The sequence below is a fragment of the Arachis hypogaea genome, chromosome 19 (genome assembly GCF_003086295.3).
Source record: "Arachis hypogaea cultivar Tifrunner chromosome 19, arahy.Tifrunner.gnm2.J5K5, whole genome shotgun sequence".
Taxonomy (NCBI): domain Eukaryota; kingdom Viridiplantae; phylum Streptophyta; class Magnoliopsida; order Fabales; family Fabaceae; genus Arachis; species Arachis hypogaea.
In genome coordinates, this window is record NC_092054.1 from 142,266,806 (window position 1) to 142,278,918 (window position 12,113).

At 34.6% G+C, this 12,113-nt stretch overlaps 1 protein-coding gene across 1 annotated transcript; it reads left to right on the forward strand.

The window, feature by feature from the left end:
- Positions 1-4,771: 4,771 nt before the first annotated feature.
- On the forward strand, positions 4,772-5,725 carry LOC112778921 (zinc finger BED domain-containing protein RICESLEEPER 1-like). Its single transcript, XM_025823187.1, has one exon. The coding sequence runs from the start codon at positions 4,772-4,774 to the stop codon at positions 5,723-5,725; it is 954 nt and encodes a 317-aa protein (XP_025678972.1).
- Positions 5,726-12,113: the final 6,388 nt, after the last annotated feature.

Consider the following 12,113-nt stretch of genomic DNA (forward strand, 5'->3'; position numbering starts at 1 on the left):
ATACTCTAATGCATTGGACAACCCCCAATGCTAGATATAAGATATACATCTACACACTTTTTATATATTTATCAATTTTTTTTTTCGGTTGCAGCTGGTAGGACTTAAACCCGAGACCTCTAAAATGAGAAGGAGACGAAATACCATGTGAGTTATGGCTGGTTGACAAAAAAAAAAACGTTTAACTTGTTCTTCAAATCGAGTAGAATACAAATTTTAGAGATCTGTATCCAAAGTCGGTGCGATCCACGTGAATAAGGCCATATGGACTGCCCGTTTAATACCAAAAAACAAAAGGCCATATGGACTAATTTTGCCGCCGTTTAGACCGATTTTGTTTGGTCTAACTTCGAACGTAATATATCACTAAAAAATGTGGGTTGAATTTATATTCAGTAGGTCTAAATATAAACAACATTAAAAATATATAAATTTAAAATAATAAAAAAATTTATAATTCTCCTCCTCAAACTATTTTGAGCATAGTTAAATTTTTTTATGATTTTCGTTAACAGGTTTCTTTAAGCTATTGATTAAGATGGTGACAATTTTTTTTATTTTTCTCTTAATAAATCTATTACAAACATGTTGAAAATTTCAACTATTTAATTTGTTTCATAAAATATTTCTCTATTAAACACCTTAATAAGTACTGGGTATAAGTCAAAATGATGATATTTTATGCTAAATATATACAATATAACACAAATTATAATTGACTGATATAAATTAAAAATTTAAATATTTTTAAAAGATAATTCTAATAATTATTACTAAATAAACTAAAAATATATTTCCTAATATATAAATTAAACCTACGTTAACAATATTTACTAACTAAATCCAATAATACATTTCTAATTATAATATATTAACTATCATTTAATTATTATAAACAATAATATTAATATCTAACATTATTATTAATATTTTTGTTAAATTAATAAAAATAAAATAATAACTTACATAATTAAAATGAATAAGATAATTAACAATATAAACTTCAGAACGATTAACAATTGTTTTCTTGACATTGTTGTGTTGCTGAAATTTTGTTGAGCTTGGAATAAATTAGAAGAAAGTTGAAGAAGAAAAGAGAAGAGAATGGATGTGAGAGAGTACTGAATTGGGAGAAGGAGAGGGAGTTTGAAGCGTGTTGTGAGTTGTGCGAGAGAGAAAGAGAGAAAGAGCTTGCACAAATACGTGAAATTGGTGTATAAATTGAACGATTCGATATGTATACTTAAATCGGACTGTTCAATTATTTTTTCATTAATTTAGACTATCTAACTTTTTCATCAATTTAGACTATCTAATTTTTTTTTTTTAATATCACAACGGCGTTAAGTATCATACTTTTCAATAATACGGAGAATTAATACGCCATTTTTTTATCCATTTCAAAATAAAAAAGCGGATACTTAAACGGCTAATCCCATATTATTATTACAAACTTTTTTGTCGTGCAGACCAATTGAAAAATATTAAAAGAAGACTTAATAATGACTGACGCCTAAATAATATTAAAAGAAGTAGGGGTGTAAATTATCGAACCGGACCGAAAATTATCGCAGAACCGAACCGAATTTTACAACAACCGATTGAAAAATAAAAAAACCGGTTTTTTTTGTTTTTTTCGAACTAAACCGATCGGTTCGGTTTGGTTTTCGGTTGTCTTTGCTAAAACCGAACCGAACCGGACCGAACCGAAGGATGATGGTTCAGTGGAGTGTGATTTTACTAAGTTGCCCCCGTTAACCTAGGTATAAAAAGGAAACTCAGAAAAATAACCTAGCTTTCTTCTTCCCCTTTCTTCTTCAGCCGCGAACCCTACCTAGCCTATACCCAGTTACCCAGTCTGCCAGCCACCCACACCTCTCTCCCCCATTCTTCGAAGGTTCCACGGTTCCACCTCCGAGCTCCATACTTGAGAGAAGGAGAGGCTGAGGGAGACAGAGAACTCGCCAATCGTCGCTCGAAGCCTCGAGGTCGTTCATCATCGCCGTCAAAGGGTCGCCGTCGCAGGGTCGCCGAGCAACAAAGCCAAAGTCGAGCACTCGAGCAGCACTCCAATGTCCAACTAGTCCAGCCGCCGAGCAAGACTCCAGAGGCCGAGCCGCCGAACAACCAGTCCCTCTCCTGCAAAAACCCAAAACGAAACATAACTATGTCTTCGTCAGAGGTTAGATTTTGTGTTTGGTTATTTGTATTGTTATGTGAGTTTCTGATTGTATGTGTAGTGATTTGGAAGACTTATTTAAAAATATACAGAGTTAATGAACAGAAAAAATGAAGTTCTGGAGTTGTTAGATCTGAGAAAATGTTGCTGTGTTGAAAATATACAAATGTTTAGTGATTTGTTTTTTAGTTAATGTTGCTGTGTTGTTTTTGTTAACTACTAGTGAGTCTCTTTGATTGCTCTTTCTTGTTCTTGTGATACTGATCATTGGCTTATTTGTATTGTTATGTGAGTTTCTAATTGTATGTTTAGTGATTTAGAAGACTTATTTAAAAATATACAGAGTTAATGAACAGAAAAAATGAAGTTATAGAGTTATTAGATCTAAGAAAATGTTACTGTGTTGAATGTGTCTTATTTTTGGGGGTGAATCAGCAACCTCTTATTCTTGGTGATAACCATAAGTTGCAGGTGATTCCTTCATTTATCATTTGTTTGATTAAGCTGCTAACCATGTGGTGAACTGCCTTTTCATGTTGCCTTTTACATGATAGAGTAAATATTGAGTTTTAGTATATTACTGAAATGTTACTTAAAGATGCTGAAAAGAGACCATGATATCTTTGCGAATATTGGTCAACTATTTTATGACTTTGCCAGTACTATTAAGTGATATGACAATGATGCATGATGAATAACTAAAATAGTTCGATTGTGTTAACAGCAGTGCTTAAAACTTGTTTTAGGTTTGTACTTGTAGGCATATGATGTGCATAAGCCTTTCTATTATCTAACAATACTTTTTTAACCATTTCTTAGTATTACATAGTTATGATTATTAAATTCTAAAACTCAAGCAACTTATTATATGAGAAGTGTGGTTAACGTAAACAGAGAAAAAGATTAAAAAAAGAAGGTAGTTTCTTGTTGGAATGGTTATCAATTATCACACATAAAATGTTGGCAGTTTAGATATCACTTAAAAGAGAATGAATTTATTTTAAAAATCTTATGACATTTATTTATCACTTTTTATTTGTGATGGATATCTCTGCATCTCTGTTCCGTCTTACCAAAGGTCTATTTTTTGTTCACTTTTCTGCTTCTTTAACTCTGCACTTTTGTCAAGTGGATTCATTGGTGGAAGATATTGGTTTATTTTATATAGAGGTTGTTTATTTTATTGGTGGAAGGTATTGATATCAACCAAATTTAATTTCTTTGTTAATATATAACTAATTGTTGATTGGCTGCTTAGGAGCTATTGTGGTTTTGTTGATGGAAACAAAACTGTTGGTTCTGTTCATGAGTTAAAAATGCTACTTTTTCATTGTTCTGTTTATATGTATGCAGCCAACAAGCAATGAGGTGCCCAATGAACGGACGCCTGAAGTTGGGGGTGAAAATGTCGAGTCCGTGGTACGTTCCTCAACGGACAGCGGCACGCTTACCAAACCCCCGCCCCACCCTAGAACAAAGAAGAGGAAGGTTGATATGACTAATGTGGGTGCAACTTCGGGAGCAACTCCTACAAATCCAGCTCCAAGCAATGTGGACACTGATGAAGAGGATGGCAAGGATGAAGCCAATGAAGGTAACAGAAAACCTTCTAGACCTAGATCCTGGACTTGGAAATACTTTACAAAGGATCCTAAGTCCAAGCCATCACATCCTAGGGCTAAATGTAATTGGTGTGGTGCATCATATGCATGTGACTCTCATAGAAATGGTACAACTAATATGCGTTATCATTTGTTGAATCAATGTAAAAAATTTCCTAGGGACTCGGGTGACCCTAGTCAAACAATCCTTACCTTCCAACAAAAAAAAGAGGGTGAAGGGGTATTTACTGCAGTTACTTTTGATGCTGAAATGTGTAGAAAAGTCCTTGCTAGGATGATAATTATTGATGAGCTACCGTTCAAGTTTGTTGAGGGGGAGGGATTCAGATTCTATATGAGTATAGTGCAACCTAGATTTCCACTTCCAGGAAGGATTACTGTTGCTAAGGATTGTTGGAATCTTTATATTAGTGAGAAGAATAGGTTGAAAACTGTGTTCAAACAACCGAATCAATCTGTTTGTTTAACTACTGATTGTTGGACTTCTGTGCAAAATCTGAATTATATGTGTCTCACTGCTCATTACATTGATCATGATTGAAAATTGCAAAAGAGGATTATCAATTTTTGTCTTATTAAAAACCACAAGGGAGAAACAATTGGTAGAAAAATTGAGAGATGTCTTTTGGGGTGGGGGATATCTAGAGTGTTCACAATTACTGTTGATAATACTAGTTCTAATGATACTGAAATATCTTATCTAAGAACTAGAATGGAGGATTGGAATTTACATCCTTTGAAAGGAGAACATTTGCATGTTAGGTGTTGTGCACATATTCTTAATCTTGTTGTTAATGATGGTCTGAAAGAGATGCATGAATCTATTAGTAAGATAAGAAATGCTATTAGATATGTGTGTGCTTCCCCTAGTCGCATGAATAGGTTCAAAATTTTCATAAAGGAAGCTAGGATACAAGACAAGTGTACTTTTCAACTCGATGTTCCCACTAGATGAAACTCTACATACACTATGCTTGAAAGTGGTTTGAAGTTTCAAAAGGCGTTCAAGAGGCTAGGGGAGAGAGATACAGAATATGCTCTAATGCAAGGTGGTATTCCGAGGAATATTGATTGGGACAATGCAAAACACTTTATGGAATTCTTGAAAATTTTTCATGATGTTACAAAGAGTGTGTCTGGTAGTTTGCTTGTGACTTCTTCTCAATATTTTCATGAGTTTTGTAAGATTTTGCGAGTGTTCAAGGCTTCTTGTGGTAGTCGAGATCCATTACTTGGGAGTATGGCTGAGAGGATGAAGCTTAAGTATGACAAATATTGGGGTAACATAAAAAATATCAATATGATGATTTTTGTTGCTGTGGTTCTTGATCCTAGATACAAGTTGAAGTTTGTGAACTTTAGCTTTGAAAAGCTATATGATAAGGATGATACTGATTTTTTGGGTGCAAAAGTGAAAGAGATCTTCTCCAATATGTTTGATTGCTATGTGAGTGCAAATAATGGGGGTAGATCATTTACTTCAGCAATAATGGATGGTGCATCAGATGTGGGAGTACCTGATGGTGACATGGCTGGTGATTTTTTCAAGGAGGTTCATTTTCATGAGATCATCAACAAGAATGAGGTGGATTTGTATTTGATGGATGGTTTAGAGAAGCCTCGTGATCAAAATACTTTTGACATATTGAATTGGTGGAAGGTAAATTCTAGCAAGTATCCTATCTTATCCCAAATAGCTAGAGATGTCTTAGCAATGCCGGTCTCGACTGTTGCTTCAGAATCAGCTTTTAGCACTGGTGGAAGAGTGCTTAACAACTATAGGAGTTCTTTAACTCCAAAGACAGTTGAGGCATTGATATGCACACAAAATTGGCTTCGTGCTTCTCCAATGACAACTGGTTTTGAAGAGCTTATTGAAGAGTTTGAGAAACTTGAGTTAGGTATGCAAAAAAGAAATTTGTAGTTCCCTTTATGGTTTATGTTTATAATTTATAATCTATATTATGTTTATAATCTATATTGATTTTCTTGTTTTATTTTTGTAAAAATTGCACCAACCGGAGAAGATGAGGATGAGTCTGGTGTAGATTCTGATTAAACATGGTGGCTGTTTGGCTTTTGTTTGTTTAAAAGTGAATGTTTCGGTTTAAACAGTGTTTATTGTTGTTGTTTGTGTTTATTGTTTTTGTTTTGCTAGACATTTTTAATTGTCTTTGTTTTATGTTTAATTAAATTGAATTTGTATTGGATTTGGATGTGATAAACTCTTGTTATTCTAGTTTATTGAAAGTTTTAAATATCATTTTATAGCATTTTAAATTCAGATAAGCAGGTGTAAAAAATCGAAAAAATCGACCGAACCAAACCGCTGTTGGTTTGGTTCGATTCGGTTCGGTTGCTCAAACAGCAGCCAACCGAACGGTTGGCCTCTTAAAAAAACCGATCAAGTCGGTTCGGTTGGTTTTCGATCCAAAACCGAACCGAATCAAACCGATTACACCCCTAAAAAGAAGTCTTAATTGCTAGTTGTTCTCTCCAATTCCTACATAGAGGAAGCTGCTGCCTAGGATTTCTAAGCTTGTGCATAGAAAGTTCTTTCTCTGTATTCGAATTCCATTTAAGAAAAAAAATTACTATTTTATAAAAACATGTTAAAATTATAAAAATAAAATTTTTAATTAAAATTTTAATATATTTATTTTATATATATTGAGAGAAAAAATTTAAATTTTTTATTATTGATAATCTTATTATATATCTTAATATTAATTAAACAAAAATAATGATAGAATCACAATCAAATTTTCATTTTTTCAAGCAATGCTAATATTATTTTTAATATTATACTATTAAAAATATAATCAATCCCTTTTTATCAATTTAATCATATTTAATATTTTAAAAATAAAAAAAAAATCAAATGTCAAATTTTGACTTTCATAAAATATAAAATTTGTCAGCGCAAATGTCAAATTTTGTCTAACACAATTAATCCCAGGTTAAGCTGTTTGTTGTCTTCCCATTGTTCGTTCTTTCGAAATTGTTCCCCACCAGACCAGAATGAATGACAATCTAGCTGCATTGCATTTGCATAGGAACTAGTTTTAAAGAAAAAATAAATAAATATTAGATGAAAAAACTAAACAATTATTATAAAATGAAATATTATGAAACCTTTTAATATATGAGAAAATAATCATTTTTAATTTCTAAATGGTATTTAATTTACTAGTCTATTTATAAAAAATAGTAAAATAGAATCTTCTCTCTCATAAAAATAAGAATAAATTATCATATTAAATTATTTCACATTTAATATTATCCAATTATGTTTCGACTTTTATTTTAGAATTGTCCTTATAAAAAGATATAATATAAACCGATTTAATATCATAGTATAATAAATCGTTTTAAACTGATTTACCATACGAATACGTTACCAGGTAAATCGTTGTTCTTAAAAACGATTTAGTAGGGTGAGGGGAGTTGCTTGTAATTCCAATTTCTAAAACCGATTTACTAGGAATATCATATATGTATAATTTGGTTTCTATTAAACCAATTAGGAACACCTCCATATAAATAAGTGAAACCACATTGTGTATGATATGCTTATGATTTTAAAATGTCTGATAAAATTTCTTATTACTAGTTTATTATAAAAAAAATCAAGAAAAAAACGAGAAAAAATTAAATTCAGTAGCAAAAATCCACTTAATGTCTTCGTTCGCCCATCTATTGATTTTAAAAAATTACAAAATACTATACTACAAAAGTTTGAGATTTGTGGAATAAAGCTAGTGAAAAAATTGTCTACAAGATTCTTATTGCTATCTGTAAGAATTTTACGAAGTATAATTCTTTTGTAATAGGAAATGATGATGACTCTAAGTGTTATTTCACTATCACATGAATTTTTCTAGAGTAAAGGTGCCTCAGTTGTATGCGAAGCTTGGAAATGTGGTTGGGAGTATTACAAAAACTTATACACGCTTTTCGTTTTAATATAATGCCTTTTAAGTGCTCTTATATAAAATTATTTTGAACCAGGGGAAAAGGTAACATTTGATGCACTCTGACGAAAGAATTCGCTACTCAGTTGGTGAAACATATGGATCAACAACCAACCACTGAGTATATACTCATCTTGGAATTTACAAAATTCAATCTATATAAAGGTAAAAATAATAATCAATAAAAAGGACGTGGTCAGCACTATCGCGTGATCTCCATCAGCCACAGCGACTTCAATTCACCAACCATCAGCATTGTCGTGCGACCTTCATCAACCACAACGAGTCGACGTTGTAGAGCGCGAGGATGCGGTCTCCGATGAGAGCTGGACTTCGACGAGGACTAGACTCCGTGACTTCGCAAGAAGATTGGAGGAGAATTTCATCCATTGGTGGTTGTTGTCGCCAAAGAACCAGAGGGCGGGGAGTTTGCTGAGGATGATCACCAATGACTTCAACACCTAGTTTTACAATTGTTGAGTCTGCAGCGGAATTTTAACTTCTAATAGCTACAAAGTAATATGAAATTGAACACTAATCACAATAATGCACTCGCTATATAATTACTAAAGAGAAAAAGAAATAATAATAATAATAATAATAATAATAATAATAATAATATGAAAAGAAGATGTGAATGTAGTTGTTATTGTTGATGATGATTGAATTGAAATTCTACAAACGTTTATATAGTGGTTATATGCTATAATTTCAACGGATAGAAATAAAAATTTCCTATAATAACCCTTAGCCTTCCTTTTCTTTCTCTCTCCCTCACAATTCTCCACCTCGTTCACAATTTGAAATCTACGCAAATTTTGGACGATCAAAGAATGGTATTCGTATTCGGTTGCATCATTGACAATGACTGCCTAACATAAAACAATATTGAGCAATTTCAAACAGTGTTAGAACTTGCTTCCTGACACCACTTTAGTCAACATGTCAGCGGGATTTTCATCCGTGTGTACTTTTACAAGAGAAATGTCACCTTTCTCCATAACATCACGCACGAAGTGATATCTAACATCAATATGCTTGGTACGAGCATGATGAACCTGATTTTTAGCCAAATGAATTGCACTTTGACTATCACAATTCAGATCCACGCAATCTTGTTTCAACCCCAAATCATCTAGAAGACCTCTTAGCCACAATGCTTCTTTCACCCCTTCTGCTACTGCCATGTACTCAGCTTCTGTAGTAGATAGTGCCACTGTAGCTTGTAACATCGATCGCCAACTAACTGGAGCACCTTGTATTTTATATACATAACCAGTCGTAGAACGTCTTCTATCTAGATCACCAGCATAATCAGAATCAACAAAGCCACTGATTTGACATGATTTTCCACTAAAGCATAAACCTGTGTCAATGGTGCCCTTCAAGTATCTTAATATCCACTTGACTGCTTCCCAGTGTGCCTTACCCGTGTTTGCCATGAACCTGCTAACAACACTTACTGCCTGTGAAATATTTGGGCGTGTACATACCATAGCATACATTAGGCTACCGACTGCACTAGCATAAGGTACATTTTCCATGTAAGCCTTATCCTCTGCTGTTGTGGGAGATTGTTTACTAGAGAGCCTAAAATGTGGAGCCAACGGTGTTACCACCGATTTAGCATTTTTCATTTCAAATCTTTCAATGACGCGCTCAATGTATCCTCTTTGGCTCAAGAACAATTTTTGGCTTGATCTCTCCCTTTTAATTTCCATGCCTAATATTTTTCGTGCAGCACCCAAGTCTTTTATTTCAAATTCTTTACCAAGTTGAACCTTTAACATATCTATTTCTACCTTGCTCTTAGAGGCAATAAGCATGTCATCCACATACAATAGAAGATAGATATAATCACCTCCAGGAAGCTTACGAATGTATACACAACAATCATAATTACTTCTGGAAAAATCTTGTTTTAACATAAAGGAGTCAAATCGCTTATACCATTGCCGAGGAGATTGTTTCAATCCATATAGCGATTTCCTCAAGCGACATACCTGACTTTCTTTACCCTCAACCTTGAAATCCTCAGGTTGATACATGTAGATTTCTTCCTCTAAGTCACCGTGCAAGAATGCAGTCTTTACGTCTAGTTGTTCCAACTCAAGATCACCATGAGCGACAAGACTTAAAAGCACCCGTATGGAAGTGTGTTTCACCACTAGAGAAAATATCTCATTGTAATCAACACCTTCTTTCTGTGCAAATCCCTTTGCTGTTAACCTAGCTTTGAATCTTGTACCATCTGACTTAGTAGGATCTTCTTTTCTTTTATACACCCACTTACAACCAATTGCAGTCTTTTCCACGGGCAATGGGACCAGATCCCATGTCTTGTTCTTATGAAGAGATTGCATCTCTTCCTCCATAGCGACCAACCAACTCTCTCTATCTTTGTCTTTGATAGCATGTTTGAAGGTGACCGACTCATCATCCTCCACTGAGAGTGCATAATCTACCAAGTTTAGCTGCCCATAATGTCTCAAAGGCTTGTCTGACCCAAACTTCTGAACAAATTTATAATTCCTTTTTGGCCTAGTAGATGCCAAAAAATCCTGCTACTGCTGTTGTAATACATGTGCATTTTCTCGCTGAATTTTCTCATGATCAAGTTCATCCTCTGCATCATCTCGAGTAGCATTAGGATGCTCCACCTGAACATTATTAGAGTCTATTTGTTGGTATTTAGACTCTATCTCCACCACTTGAGTATTTAAAGTTTTTCCAACATCACCATCATCTGGCACCACATCTTTAGACAAAGCTACCATAGATCGTTCATCAAAGGTAACATCCTTGTTAATTACAAACTTAGAATCATTTACACTCCAAAGGCGATAGCCTTGAACCCCTCTTGGATATCCCAAAAAGATTGCCTTCTTAGCTCTATCATCAAGCTTATTATCTTTGACATGATAATAGGTTGTGCATCCAAAGACTCTGAGTTTCTCGTAATCTGCATGTTCACCTGACCATACCTTATAAGGTGTGTCTCCATCTAGAGAAGAATGTGGGGATCGATTCACTATGTAGCAAGCTGTAGCAACCGATTCTGCCCACTATTCTCTGCCTAACCCGGAATTAGAGCGCATACACCTTGCCTTCTCAAGTAGCGTACGATTCAGTCGTTCGGCGACTCCATTCTGTTGTGGTATTTTTCTAACTGTCCAGTGTCTTGTAATGCCTTCTCGGTCACAGAACTCCTTGAAAGCCCCATCCATGTACTCTGTGCCATTATCAGATCGTAGAGTTTTTAACTTCCTATCCGTTCGATTTTCAACCATTGCTCTCCATCGCTTAAAAGTACCGAATACCTCATTCTTATGTTTGAGGAAGTAAATCCAAACATACCTGGAATAATCATCAACAAAAGTAACAAAATACCTGGAACCACCCTTGGAAGTAACTTTAGCCGGGCCCCAAACATCAGTATGCACATAGTCTAACAACCCTCTGCTTTTATGCTTGCTTGTAGAAAACTTCACCCTATGTGCCTTTCCATACACACAATGTTCACAAAATTCCATTTGTGGTTTCTTCATATTCTTCAGCAAACCTTGTCCACAAAGCAATGATAGACCTTTCTCTGACATATGTCTAAGCCGCATGTGCCATATTCTCGTGCAATCTGTTTGATCTCTACTTCCACCGATTCCAACTGCTAACTCACCTATAACCGTTGTCCCCAAAAGAGAATAAAGATTACCGTGACGAACTCCTTTCATCACTACCAAAGAACCACGAACAACTTTCAGTACCCCATTTTCCGCAACTATTTTGCAACCATTTTTCTCCAACAAACCTATGGAGATCAGATTTTTCCGCAAGTCTGGAATATGTCTCACATCTTTTAAGGTTCTTACGACACCATCATGCATCTTGATTCTTACAGTACCCAACCCCACAGTTTTACAAGCATGATCATTGCCCATTAAAACTGTGCCACCATTTATGCTTTCATAGGTAGTAAACCACTTCTATTTGGACACATATGGTGAGACTGAATCAAGAATCCACTTATCGAAGATTTCATAAGATTGTTCTGTCACAGAGTAATAATCTTCCTCATCATTTGAGACGTAGCTTGCTTCTTGCTTTTCTTTTGGGTTGTCGTTGTTTTGTTTCTTGAAAGTTATCTTCTTATTTGGACAATTTGCTTTGAAATGTCCAGCCTCACCACATTTAAAGCATGTTCTCTCCGCGTGAGGTCTAGATTTTGGCCTAGACTTTCCACGCTTATTACCTTTTCCTCTTTCATTAGTCCTTCCTCTAGCCGCGAACAATCCTTGTGCTTGATCATTATACTCTCTTCCATTTGAAGATGACATTACA